Source organism: Saimiri boliviensis, chromosome 6, assembly GCF_048565385.1.
Source record: "Saimiri boliviensis isolate mSaiBol1 chromosome 6, mSaiBol1.pri, whole genome shotgun sequence".
Classification (NCBI taxonomy): Eukaryota; Metazoa; Chordata; class Mammalia; order Primates; family Cebidae; genus Saimiri; species Saimiri boliviensis.
Genome location: NC_133454.1, coordinates 95,569,342 through 95,584,049, shown reverse-complemented (window position 1 = coordinate 95,584,049; position 14,708 = coordinate 95,569,342). Strand labels below are relative to the sequence as shown.

Genomic DNA, 14,708 nt, shown 5'->3' with positions numbered 1-14,708 from the left:
TCTCAGTTTAACAGCTTCAAAAAATAAAAAGGATACTGCCATTCTTGGTTTGTCTTCCGTGTGCCTAGTATTTTATGTAACATTATTTCTAAGCCTCCTAAGAATCCTGAAAAGAAAATATTCTCTCATCTTTTCACACATGAAGAAACCAAAGCTTTGAAAAATTGAGGAATTTACCCAAAGCCACACTGCCATTAAACGGTTGAAGCATGGATTCTAACTTGTATTTTTCCACCTATAATGTTTTCATTTTATATGCTGCCATTTAAAAAATTAACCTGCTGTGACGGCATGGCAGTTGATTTATGGATATTCCGATTAACTTATTGTTCCAAAGATCAATTAAAAATATATACAAAGGAAAAGAGTCTTCCATTTGGCCAAATCAACAGTAGACAGAAATTGTGCCTTTTATTGTAGATGCCAAAAGCCTCAGGTTTGATGGTACTTTACTGAGTAGAGATGGTCCATAAAAAATATGATGCCTTCTGCTTTTTTTATTTCAAGTAACTAGAATACTTCAGGTACTACTTTATTTCAGGTAGTACTGTTTCTGCTAGTAAGCCTAATGAATAAACATTACTTGTGTATGTTAGAGTAAGAATCATGAGGATCTTTTTATTTGTTTATCAGGATAGAAAAACTAAGTGTAGTAAGTTTTAGTGAGGGCCAGGAGTCCACTACTTAATCAAGTCAGCTGCTCACCAACATTCTGTTATACGTGTTCTGCATGCCATACCTGAGAAGAACTGCTCTGGCTATCATTCTAGATGGTTCAGGTTGAAGAAAATCCATGCTTTTGGTTGTTTGAGAAAATGTATTCACTGACCTGGATTCATCTTGAAGGTAAACTTGGATTCTCTGCTGTTCATGAGGTTAACAAACTCCTTCAGAGCCGCATAAAAAGGCTGAACTCTTTCAACTGGCACATCAAATATTGTGTCCCTAGTTGCGTTATTGAAGTTGATGCGAACCACTTGGCCTCTATCATCTAACCTGTTTTTTTAAGAGACAAAGTTGATATATCATTCATGAAATATCTATTTACATTGATAAGGATCAATGCCTTTTCAAAGATATTTTTGAAACACCATATGAAAAAATCCAAATACAGGTACAGAAGATCTTAAGGTTACCTGTGATGCAATGTATTCCTTGTTTTTTCATTCATTCATTTAGATATTTTTCTAAATCTTACTACCTCAGGGCCAGTAGAATTCAACTTAAATTAAATATTACTGAGCGATTCAAGTTAAAAATTTTGTTATGCTTAAATTCATTCATTCTTTATTCTTTGAAACAAATACTTTTTCAAATATTTATTAACATTCTTTCATGTTATGAATTTACAGGTCAATTGTTTTATGTATCTCATTTATTAAACGTTCTAAGTGTGGTGGTTTTATTTGGGGTGTAAGATGGGAAGAAAGTTCTGGTTTTAAAAGTTTGAAATGCATGAATAATTCAATCCTTAGTTTATAGATGGGAAAACTGAAGCATGAGAAAAGAAGAGACTAGGCTGAGGTCCATTTTTTCTATCTGTTTACTCATTCTACCTATCTTAGTATTTAGGCTTCCAGAACACTGGTGCTGTATCTCATTTAGTGTTGTATTCCTAACACTCAACATAGAGCCTGGATATAACAGGTAGTTAATAAATATTTGTTGCTCATGTCACTCTCTATAGTTTTTAGTAGCTTGGGAGGGTACTAAGGTTTTTTTTTTTTTTCAGCAAATTGAGAGCTCTTAATGTTGTGATCTCTATTCTCTTTCTTAAGATATGGATTATGATCATGCCAATGTAAGTCAATACAGCTTTTAATATAAGGAAAGAAGGCTGGGCATGGTGGTTCACACCTGTAATCCCTGCACATTGGGAGGCCAAGGTGGGTGAGGCAGATGAGGTTAGGAGTGCAAGACCAGCCTGGCCAACATGGCAAAACCCTGTCTCTACTAAAAATACAAAAAACAAAAAAATAATAGCTGGGCGTGGTGGCACACACCTGTAATCCCAGCTATTTGGGTGTGGTGGTAGGCACCTGCTGGAACTTTGGTGGCAGAGGTTGCAGCGAGCTGAGATCACACCACCACACTCCAGCCTGGGTAACAGAGTACGACTCTGTCTCAAAAATAAATAAATAAGGAAGGAAGGCAAGAACATCATTTCTTAGATTTGAACTTTGGTGGTTATAATTAGCAAGACATGACATCACCCAGATACAGTGGCAAAAAAAGGAAACTTTTTTCTAGCTTATTGGGAAGGCGGACCTTCAGACAGTTTTAAAGTGTCAATCACCTTTTTCTTTTCTTTAGGTAGAAACAGGATGAATGCATGCAAACTGAAGGTGGTCAAGAATGGTGGCAAAGTGCCTTAGGATTAATCCCAGGAGCAGCATCCAGGTAAGACAAGCCTAGGAAGTGGTAATGAAAGCCAACAACTGACCAGAGCCCAGCCCTGGTAGGTCAGACCAAACACGTCATTACATATACCTGGGTTTGGTGACCCTCGTTTGGCGTCTGGATTATACTTAGTGAATATTATCAACAATGGGGAAAGATGCCATTCACAATGAAGTACAAATTGTGACTATCAGGGCCCTTGTGCATGGTGGCTCTGGGCCAAATGACAATTGTAATGGTAAACTCAAAAGTTGGTGATTAGCACCAATTCTTTGCTTATTGGATAAGGCCTAAAAAATACCTATTGAACCCACACTGGGAAAGAAAGTAAAAGGAAGGAACAGGCTTCTAAAAAGGCTCTTAGGCTTTTAAAATATGTATTTACATATATTAATAATAATACAAATATGACTCACTAGGTAATGCAGTACCCCATCCCTTTCCACATGCTTTCACATAAATCAAGAATATTCTGAGCCTTTCAGTTATGGCTTTATGTACAAAGAATCAGGTAGAAGGTAAGTCAGTAGAAAGACTATATACCTCTAGGATTTAGTGGTATAGAGTACATGACCTTTTAAATACCCCTTAGAGTTCATGCTGCTGGTTTCAGACCTCTGTCACAGTAAAGGCCATTTGCCTTTTAATATTACCTTCAAGATTCTAGCCCTACTGCTTCTGACCTACTTTTCCTCCTTTTTATTCTTGTTATGTGTTCTGTACATATAACATTTTCCTCTAGGTCATCTGCCAAAGGATGTCATGACTTTGGAACTTCTGGGGGTCCTCTGTTTCAGTCATTCTCAAGATCTGCTTTATTTTTTTCCCACTACTACCATAGCTCATTGATTTGAATGATTATGCTAATTATGAGCTATCTATTCTAGAGTCCTTGGGCATATCCTCATGTATCAGTGAAAGGAACTTTGTGATTAATAAATGTAATGAAAATCGGAATTGGATGCCTCGTGGTATACTAAATTTGGCTTTCATTTTTAAGAGTTCACCTATATAGAAAAGTAGTCAATTTTTTGTTTTGTTTTGTAGTGTAACACAGTCTCTGCTTTCTTTTACCTACTGTTTATCTGAGAAAACACGACACAATTCACTATTTAGCATTCTCAGCAATAACAGGGGAATGGAAAGCAAATTTTGTTATAAGATCTAGAGGAGACTTTATTGTTCTGTGGATTGAAGAATGTTAGAGGAGATGGGTAGCTGGTACCTTGAAGATCAACCTAAAATGTAAAATTGAATGTTAGCAAGATATTTGATGCCTACCAACAGAATGAAAGGATCTAATGTAAGTTTGCATGCAGAGAAAAGGTAAAAATCCACAAAACGTGGGAATAACTGGCTATATATGAGCTCTGCATAAAGGATAAATTAGTTAAACTTAAACCAACAACATGGTGGCTGTGAACCAGCAAAAGCAAAACATTATCAATGATGTCTACACTCAGAGTTAGGCAGTAAATACTCTTCATTAGTAACAGCTTTATGTCCCATTGGCAGATACAATGCTTTATAGAACGTCTTGCATTCTTTGTGGGAATGCCGTTACAGTGTTGTCTGCCATGCCATAATTTATGAGGATCTGCAGGAAAAATGTATTTCAGACTTCAAAAGCATCTTGTCTTGTAACTGATTATATTCACCTCTTACTTTGGTTTCTAGAAACTCAGACCTGAAATAGAAATCTGTCCCCAGTAAGTGTGTTAGACTTTATGCAAATTATAGCTAGCTAAAATTTATTTTGCATTTTCGAAACTAGGCACAATAGTAGGGGCTTCCATATATTAACTCTGTAATTCCTACTTCAATTGTATGTAGTAGTCTTTTTCTGTTTTCATTTTTTTTGACTGGAAAAGATACTGTGGATCATCAAGGGTAAATAATCACATGAGCGATTACACAGCTGGCAAGTAAAAGACTTGGACTTAGGTGATAGAATTAGTAGCTGAGAAGATAGCTGAGTCTCAACATCATTAATTTTCCTCGTTTCTGTTTTGGCTTATTCTTTATTGTACTGAATTGTAACTAACTCATTCAGTAGCATAAAAGACATTCTGGTAGGAGGACATAAAAATGTAAAAATTTAATCACAAGGAGAACTAAATTAACCCAAACACTTAGGAGACGGAGGCCCTCTGTTAACTGAAATACTCTGTTTCATTTCCTGTTTTTGAAAATATACTTTTAAGTGAATGAATGTTAACCACTTGATATTTATACTCTAGGGGTTATTCCTGAGACCTCACAGATGGCCAAATTTTGAAATTTTACTACAGAAAATATCAAAGCCAAATCATGAGCCGCATGGTGGACATTCAGTTAATCTAATCTATAGCTGTGTTTCCTGCCTCCGTTTACTAGCCTTGCGGAATCTGTAATCATATTGTGTCTCAACAAAACTCCAATTTGTCATGATTTTTTAAAGTAATATTTGACTAGTTAAAACTGTCATGTTATAACTAAGAATCTCACGTTACTTCCTTTTCACTTTGATGACTGAATTCTCAGAAAATGTCTCAGGTTTATTCTGAACTAGAATTTCATTCTTGACATCTATCTTTTTCTCAGACACATCCTCCAGTCTTTCAGGAAAATGATCTCTTTATACATGCAAAATGTAACCAAAAACTGACCCTCCTCACCTCTGCTGTCACTCCGGCCACTCACGTTCCAGGCACCACCATTGCTAGCCTGGCGTCATGCAGTAGCTTCCTAGCTGGTCTTCCTGCCCTTATCCTTGCTCTTTCTAGCAGTCAAGGGGACCCATTTAAAATTAAAATTAACTAAATTTACATAAATATAAAAGTCTTTCCTTTGATCAGTATCTTGCAGCAGCTTCTTATTTCACTCAGAGTAAATGCCACTGTTATAATTTGCTAACAAGACTCTACATGAACGCGTCCCCACCGACCCTCTTACCCTAATACTTAATACTTGTCTCCTTCACTCTCCTAGTCACACTGGTCTCCTTGCTGTTCCTTGGGCACCCCAGAGATGTTCTTAGGACCCTTTTAGAACTTTTGGTCTAGCAGTTTTAGGAAACTACTTCTCTTCTGAAAACTCCCTCACTCCTTTCAGTGTTCGCTCAAATCTCAGTAAAGCTTTCCCTCACCACATTGTTTAATGACGCAAGTTCCATCCTTGCTAAGCCCTACAGATTTCCCTTATCCTGCTCTGGTTTTCCTTTTTTTCCTGAGCACTTCACAATTTTTTAACTTTTTTTTTTTTTGAGATGGAGTCTTGCTCTGTCCCCTGAGCTGGAGTGTATTGGCACAATCTAGGCTCACTGCAACCTCTGCCTCCCAGGTTCAGGCAATTCCCCTGCCTCTGTCTCCTGAGCAGCTGGGATTCCAGGTGTATACCACCACACTTGGCTAATTTTTGTATTTTTAGTAGAGATGGGGTTTCACTATGTTGGTCAGGCTGGTCTCAAACTCCTGACCTCACGATCCACCCGTCTTGGCCTCCCAAAGTGTTGAGATTACAGGTATAAGCCAAGATGCTCGGCCTAACATTTAGTATAATTTGCTAATCTGTTTAAAAATCTTTACATTTTCCTCTGCCCCATTAGAGTGTAAGCTATATGAGGGGAGAGATCTTTGTTTTGTCCATTGATGTATTCCAAATACCAAGAAAAGTGGCTGACCTCAATAAATATTTGTTGAATGACTAAACGAATGTACTGGGGATTTAATGATTTTCTAAATGAGTTTATTCTCACCATTTGGCTATTTCTCTTATAAGAAAAATTTAAACTCAATTCTTAAATTATACCCCCCCCCCACAATTAATTGAGGTATAATTTAAAAACTGTCCTATAAACAAAATGCAAGATAATTCTCAAATAAAAGGGTGAATTTGTGGCCTTTGTAGGTACTTGAAAAAATTATGATAAAATAATGTTAAATAAAAAGAAAGGAAGAGCAAAAAATGTTCTGTGTAGGTAATATATGATTTTTGCTGGCTTAGCGTCTCTTTGGGGAGTCTCCCTATTTCATTCTCAGTCCGTGTAGTTCAGATGAGGCTGACCCTGCTCCAGAGTTGAACATGTGATCCCGGTATGGACAATCAGAATTCTCCAACCCACTGGCCATGATGATTCATTCAGGGAAATTAGGGAGTGAGTCATCTAGCTTTGTTGTAGCTATTGGGAAATAAAAGCATTCTTTGTGGTGTGATTGCTAGCTCTAAGGACAATGAATACTTGGAGCTTCTGCTGATCATCTTTGAAAATTAAGCTAACATAGAAGATGGTAAAGCTAAGAAGAAAAAAGAGACCAATATCAGATGACATTGTTTAACTCTTGGATCAACCTATTTTGAGTTATATTCTTTCACTTCCGGCCAAAGTGTTCTGACTAGTATAATCACATTGATTATAAGTATATAGAACTTATATTTTAAAAATGAAGTATATATAAAATCTCAGTTATTTTCCTCTAATATTAATTAGGAATAAATTTCATGTAATTTAACAAAAAAATTTATGGTAAAAATACTTTTTATCACTGTAAAATTAGGTTAAATGTTAATAAAAATAAACCTCCTTGACGTTCATTGATGTTTTGTGCTGTTTAAACTTTAGGTTAATGGAGATTTTGCTGTCAATAGTTTTATTGCTATGGGAAATTTATAAATAGTACTTACTCTATAATTTTGTGTTTTGATTGAACAGAAAAATCGCAGTAATCCACTCCAATGTCTGTAAAGTCCACAAAGGTAGAGGACAAAATCTGGAATGCCTGAGGATTTTTTTTCTTTAGCTTTTGGCACACATTAAACCCATCTACAATTTCTGTATCACCACCTGTGACTGTTTGCTTTATGCAGTGAAGAAGCTGAACCTACAAAAAGAAAATAGGGATTATTAAATAAATATTAAATTAAAATTTAATTATTAGAATTAAATAATCAATAAAATAAATAATAATATGCCTGCACAGTTTTTTGATGCTATGTTAAAGATTCAAAAAGCTATGATGAACCAAAGGCAACAAACTTTTTTTGTTTGGTCTTTCTTATGCCATCAGAAAAAAGAGTTGGGAAGAAAAAGTAGCTTATAATTTAATACTGTATAGTCCAAACATGTTACAGTTGAAGACATAGATGCAGACATAATAATGCTCATTAGCAAGCAAAAAGTATAGCTTGTAATAGCTGCAGAAATGGAACACTTGATGTTGGAGTAGGCAGGGAAGGATTTCCAGGGGAAGGGGGTGTAAGTGAGGTAGAGGAAAATGGATAAGATTTGGAATATGCAGAATAGAAAGAGAAAGCAAGTCAGGTGACAGAAATAATGATGTATAATGCACAGTTCCCTGGATAATAAAAGGTCTGGCTACAGCAGAGGGCCATAAACAGAAAGAGTAAATCAGGTTGGAAGGGCAATTTGAGGTCTCATGATGGAGAGTCTTATATATCAGATGAAGGGCTTTTGTACTTGTGCATAGAGGAAACTCACTGAAGGCTTTTGAATATGAAAGTAATGTAGTCAGAACTGAGCTGCAAAGTATTAGGCCAGTGGTGTTATATAGGGTTATTATTATTATCATTATTTTATTTTTGAGGAAGGAACTGGTCAGAGTAGCAAAATAATAGCATAACTTTGTTTTTGGAGGATCACAGTATTCTTTAAATCCTTTTAGATTTTCGCCTTCATGAACTGACAGAATATTTCAAATGCTAATCTTTAAAAAGGTCAGCTCATGTTATTTATATATGTCAAAGCCTATTATTACTTTCTTTTTTACAGTTACACTTTTAATACAATCTTTCAATAGAAAAAAGATGATGAAGCCTGACAACACTTTTATTGCTAGGTTAGAAAGCAAATATATGCCTGTCATGTATAAAACCCAATTTTATTTCATACGAGTCATTCAGAAACAAAAAATATTTTCCTTCTAAATGTTACTTTATGCAGCATGTGACTTCTGCCAAGACAGTGAATGAAGCAACATCTCTGTTTCATTAAAGATGTGATACCTTATCCATGCGCCACATAATCCACTGAACTCTCAACAAGTAACTCATTTTCCAGATTATTTTCCTCTGTACAGAAAAACACATTGGTTTGTTCTATTTGTTATAGAAAATCTCAAACCTTGGCACAAACCCCCCTGCAATCATTCAAAATGTAAGTCTGAGCAATAATATAAACAGTTTGCCTACGCTTTATTCTTCTAGTAGAATCTGGACATTTTGGGAATCATCTGTTACTCTAAAATCTCCTATCAAGTCACTTAGTTTGAATGTTTCATTTGCTGGAGACAGGTACAAGTTTGTTGCACTTCTTTGCCTCTTTATAGAATATCTGTGATGTCTCTATTACATGCAATGTGCATGGAAGTATTGAGATAACAAAGTATTGATATACAAAGAACAATAAGACTCAATTCTTGTCTTCAATTTTATGACAAAATCTATAAATATTCTATTTTACTACATAAATTATAGTAATTAGAAATTCCAGCTCAGGATCAGTGTGGTGTAATGAAAAACGAGATGGAGGCCTGGGTTCAAATTCAGGTTCCCCATTAATCAGATGTCACCCTAGAAAAGTATTGAATCTTGTGCTTCATTTTCTCATCTGACATAAAAGGACATGATCAATCCTGTCTACCTTAAAGGAATGTCAAGAAAAGTCAAATAAAGTAATGAAAGTAAAATTGCCTTGAAAAAGTATAATGTGCTATAAAAAAGTCAAGCATTCTATTACACTTCAGAAAAACTTATGAAGTCATTTGATCCCCTTTCCTTAGACTTTTAATTTTAACTCAGAAACAAAACTTAAATTCTTAAATGACAGAAGACTACTTAAGAATTCAAACAAAACTTTTAGTTTTCTAGTCTCATTCTTTAAGCATCACTCCATTCAATCTACCTTTGGAAGATGAGCTGAGCTGATTAATTTGGCTCTGAACCCTAGAGTTTTAGAAAAATCTGAGCCACATTTAGAGTAAAATCACACTGTGTGTCTCCTGCCCCCAACCCTTACCCAAAAAGGTGTCTACAGGGGTGGTTTTACAGTCACTTATTTCAAAGAAATCCTGTAGTGTTTTACAATCAACAAAATAGTTTAAAACATGTAAAGTCAACTACTTGACTGGTTTAGCTAATAGTAGTGAGAGCAGTGGGTACCAAGGGCACAGAGAAAACATGTTTAGTGAAGATAGTGAAAAAATGGGCTAATTGTGATTTTGGCCCATTTCTCCTTTGTTAAGAATTGCCCAAATTTTCATTTACCTTTGAAGACACAGATTTCTGTGTGGTTGTTTCGTGTAGTCTAATTTAGCTCTAAAAATAGGCATGGGATATCCTTTTAAAAGGTAATTTCCTGACAGCTTATTTTTGGTGTAATAAAATAATTTTGTAAAAATGTAGCTCATTAGGAAAATGAAACTTTTGTAAAAATGTAGAGAAAGAATGTCCAGCCAGAGATTCTCCTGGGGATGTTTGGATCCACAATGAGCATTTCCTTCCTTGGCAAGAATCTGATAGATGGGATGGTAGATGGTTTCCAAAAATAGCCACTGTTATTCTGTTCCTTGTAGTCACACAGTTTGTAATGCATTTTGGAGCTTCCTCCAAGGGGGTTCTATCTCCTCACCTCCTGAATGTGGGCTAGATTTGTTACTTCCTTAGACCAATATAACATTGCAGAGGTGAGTAGCCTAGGCTTGAGAAGCTGTACAACTGTCTGAAAATTGTTCCAGTTGCCATATGCATTAAACTTGGGCACCTAAATGCCATGGAATACAATGCAGCCATAAGAAAGCATGAGTTCATGTCCTTTGCAGGGACATGGACGAAGCTGGAAAACATCATTCTCAGCAAACTACACAGGAACAGAAAAGCAAACACTGCATGTTCTCACTCATAAGTGAAAGTTGAACAATGAGAACATATGGACACAGGGAGGGGATATCATACACTGGGGCCTGTCGGGGATGGTGGGGGTTGGGGAGGGATAGCACCACCTTCTGGTGGTCAATAGACCAAGTAGAGCAGAAACCAGCCATCTCAGTGAAAGTCAATCAGTCCCCAGCTAACTTAGCAACTGATTGCAGGTATATGACTGAAGGCAAGAGGTGCCCAGCTGAATACAGCCCAAACTGTAAAAACAAGGGCTAAGTAAAGGGCTGTTTTCTTCAGCCATCAAGTTAGGGGGTGAGTTTTTTTCCCCTAATACTTTAAATTCTGGGATACACGTGCAGAATGTGCACATTTGTCACATAGGTATACATATGCCATGTGGTTTGCTGCATCCATCAACCCGTCATCTACATTAGGTATTTCTCCTAATGCTATCCCTCCCCAACCCCCACCACCCCCGACAGGCCCCAGTGTATGATATTCCCTTCCCTGTGTCCATATGTTCTCATTGTTCAACTTTCACTTATGAGTGAGAACATGTTTGCTTTTCTGTTCCTGTGTTAGTTTGCTGAGAATGATGTTTTCCAGCTTCGTCCATGTCCCTGCAAAGGACATGAACTCATGCTTTCTTATGGTTGCATTGTATTCCATGGCATTTAGGTGCCACATTTTCTTTATCTAGTCTATCATTGATGGACATTTGGGTTGGTTTCAGGTCTTTGCTATGATGAATAGTACTGCAATAAACATAAGTGTGCATGTGTCTTTATGGTAGAATGAGTTTTAATGCAGCAGTAGTTAACTGATATGAATTATGCCCATGCGACTTTGAAGGAAACCCTATGTTTTGTTTACTGATTCTATTTTCTCTCTTAACTTCTTAGAAATTTATGTGCAGAAAGACTTCAAGATTTACTACTACCTTAAAATCTGTCTTGGCAAAGCAAAAAATGCTAATAGTAATTTCTAGGAAGAAAAAAAGAAATGTTTTTGTTGTTGTTGTTGTTGTTTTAAATGCATAAAATTCTCCTCTCCTTTAGGAATGTGGATATTTAGGATTTAGGTACAGAGATTTTGTGAGCTTGGATTATGTTTGGAGAACTAAAATTTATATAAGACAAAATACTTGGTGAAATAATCTTCTAGACTCAAAATATGAAAGGATATTGGTCATTGGCCTGCATTGTGGAAAATATGTTGAAATTCACCTTACCCCAGGTGGATGATGGAGGGCTGGATAATCAGTGTGAAAGCTTAGCTTCCCAGTTGTGTAAGCCACATTGTTTGCATCGATTTTATCTTGCACTTGCCAAGTATGTCTGTAAAATGCAAGAAACACATGTTTAGACAGGTTGTCACTCAGCCAGAGGAAATGTGTTAGAATGAATTTGATATATGGGGAGAAATGGAAACTTTTCATATTTTGAAATAATTACCATAATGACTATGAGTGGGAAAAGGAATCTGACTTTTCTCTGTCTAAAGTCACTATTTCAGAATTAGCAACTCCTCATTTTTCTTCACCTCTCAATAAAAGACTACATTTATACATCAGTCTATACTACAGTTTATAAAGAAGTATATATGGAATTGTAGGTTATCTTTTTACTGGCTTAACACATTTTAAAAAATGATTTATTGCGGTGAAATTTACATAATAGAAAATGAATCACTTTAAAGTGAAAGATTTAGTGGCATTTAGTAAATTCACAATGTTGGCAACCACCACCTCTACATATCTAGTTTCAAAACATTTCTGTTACTCTGAATCAAAACCTCTCATTCAGTAAGAAGTTTCTTTCCATTTTGCCCTTCCCTAATATCTTGGCAATCACTCATTTGCTTTCTGTCTCTGTGTATTTATCTATTTTGGATATTTACCATAAGTAGAATTATGTAGTAAGCTCATGCTTTTAATATTATATCTAAGAATCCAATGCCCAATCCAAAGCCATGAAGATTTACCTCCATGTTTTCTTCTAAGAGTTTTATGGCTTTAATTCTTATATTTAGATATTTGGTTCATTTTGAATTAATTTTTGCATATGATATGAGTTGTGGGTCCAGCTTAATTCTTTGCATGTGGGTATTCAGTTGCCTCAGAACCATTTGTTAAACAGACTGTTCTTTCTCCATTGAATGATACTGGCATGCTTGTTGAAAATCAATTGGCCATAGATGTATGGGTTTATTTCTGGACTCTTAAAATTCTATTCCACTGATCTACCTGTCTATCCTTATTCTAATATCACAATATTTAGATTACTGTAGATTTGTAGTTAAGTCTCAAAATCAGGAAGTGTGAGTCTTTTAATTTTGGTCTTCTTTTTAAATATTGTTTTGCCTACTTGGAGACCCTCACAATTTCATATAAATTTACTACTGGCTTTTCCATTTCTAAAACAAGAAAATGATACTGAAATTTTGGTAGGGATTGTAGACTGCTTTGGGGAGTATTGACATTTTAACAATATTATGTCTTTCAGTCCAGAGTTTTCATAGCTTTATGTTTTACATTCAAGTCTTTAATTCATCTTGAGTTGAATTTTGTATGTGACACATGAGGAAGGGGTCCCATTTCAATCTTCTGCTTATGTCTAGCCAGTTATCCCAGCACCATTTCTTGAATAGGGAGTCCTTTCCCCATTTCTTGTTTTTGTCCACTTTGTTGAAGATCAGAGGATTGTTGGTGTATGGCATTATTTCTGGGCTCTTTATTCTGTTCCATTTGTGTATTTATCTGAGAAACTCAATTTTTAAATTACACTCTTGAAACTGCTGCTCAGGTCAAGAAATAAAACTTTAAGCACCTACGGGTGCCCTGTCATAGTCACAGTCCCTTCCGTCTTCTCCAAAGTAACTACGACTATGACTTCTACAGTTATCATTTCCTTGCTTTTATTTATGGTTTCATCACCCAGAACACTATGCTTAATCTTGCTCATTAATAACAATTGTTATATGTTTTAAGGCTATTAATCTACAAGTTTTTCCTTGAAAGTGTGCTCCTTACAATTGTTGAAGAACACAGGGAATTTGACCTATAGAGTTTCCCACAGTCTGAAGTTCACTGATAACATACTTATGGTACAGTTTCTGGGAAATTGGCAGCAAAATGCAGAGGCTTAGACAGTCTCTATTCTCTCTCTTTGGTAGAGCCACAGTTGGCATTATGTGTCTTGCACTGCAAGACACATAACCTGGCTGTCTTTCTTTTTGTGATGTTTGTACATGTTCCTGTTCAATGGCTATATCTATTAATTCATCAAGTGTTTTAAACAATGACATACCATACTGATACTCTTTTTAAAAAAGTGTATGACTCAGAATACTTTTAAAAGGAGCTACTTTTCCTCATCCACTATTTGATTACTCAGTATAACAGTTTACAGAGGGATGATGAGATAAACATTTGATTCCTTCGTTTTATTTACCATTTCTAATATAATGAATTTGTTTCCTCTCATTCCACATAAAATCTCCATTCACATATGGACAAATGAGCACACCAAAAAAGACACTTGGTCTGGATGTTTTAGTTTCCTAGAAAGTCAGTCTAGGCTGGTATTCTACCCTGCCTCCGGTATTCCCCCATACATTATGTACCACAACCTGGCAGACCTCCCTGGTACCTCATGTTTACTTTGCCATTTCTCTGTCAGGAGCTCTTAGTGATTCTTTAGTCCCTGAGGGACTGAATTTAGCACTGCTGATCTAGAATTCAAGAACCCAATTTTATCACCTTGTCAACTATTGCCACATTTGAGTCATCTGTTCTAATCATGTTGACTTCAGCACTATACACTTTTCTGTCTTTTTTCTGGTTTCTTTTTGTCTGCCAGTTTTTTTCTGTTCTTTTCCCCATTTCTGTATACCCATTAATGAAAATCTAGCTCAGGTTCCAACTATTTAACAATCTCAATTCCAGAAAAAAGTCTTGATCTTTAGGTTGAAACTGTACTGGCTTCAAAGCCTTCGTTTGTAATTTATAATTATGTAATCTTGGATGATCCATCTATTATTTCTGAGCCTCAGTTTGTATATTTAGAAAATAGAACAAGAATATATTTCAGAAACTTGTTGTAATAAATAAGAAAAGTCTATGTCTGACACGTAGGAGATGCGCCATAGGGCTTTTCCTTGTTCTCATTCTCCTGATTACCCAGTATATACTCCGACACTCAGAACCCTCATAAGCATGTTTTATTTGTCTCATCTATTAGAACTGGATATATTAGGTGTTTTATGAAGAGGGTTATAATTTTTAAAGAGCTATTGTATGTTTAATCTTATTTAAATATGTGAATATATAATTCTGCTTCCTCTTCTGGATTGTAAACTCTTTTAGCGCACAACAAATATTTTTGCTCTCCTACCATGAGCTAAACCAGTGCCAATTCTAAAGCGGGGAACCAATA

The 14,708-nt window shown here is 35.8% G+C and overlaps 2 protein-coding genes across 12 annotated transcripts in view; one reads left to right on the top strand and one right to left on the bottom strand.

The window, feature by feature from the left end:
* The window catches only part of BBOX1 (gamma-butyrobetaine hydroxylase 1), an 81,261-nt gene that overhangs the window by 699 nt on the left and 65,854 nt on the right, over window positions 1-14,708 (bottom strand). For all 3 annotated transcript variants that reach the window (XM_010330900.2, XM_010330871.2, XM_074401268.1), the window contains 3 exons: window positions 11,504-11,609; window positions 7,063-7,259; window positions 830-996 (listed from right to left, as the gene is read on the bottom strand). In XM_010330900.2, coding sequence (XP_010329202.1) covers window positions 830-996; window positions 7,063-7,259; window positions 11,504-11,609 — 470 coding nt within the window. The remainder of the gene's footprint in view (window positions 1-829; window positions 997-7,062; window positions 7,260-11,503; window positions 11,610-14,708) is intronic.
* The window catches only part of CCDC34 (coiled-coil domain containing 34), a 308,339-nt gene that overhangs the window by 229,797 nt on the left and 63,834 nt on the right, over window positions 1-14,708 (top strand). For 7 of the 9 annotated variants that reach the window (XM_074401264.1, XM_074401261.1, XM_074401266.1 and 4 more), the window contains 2 exons: window positions 2,314-2,400; window positions 3,143-5,175. The gene's annotated coding sequence lies outside the window, so the exon portion shown is untranslated. Of the gene's footprint in view, window positions 1-2,313; window positions 2,401-3,142; window positions 5,176-14,708 lie in introns of those variants that run through there. The other 2 variants (XM_074401262.1, XM_074401258.1) reach the window with 2 other exon arrangements.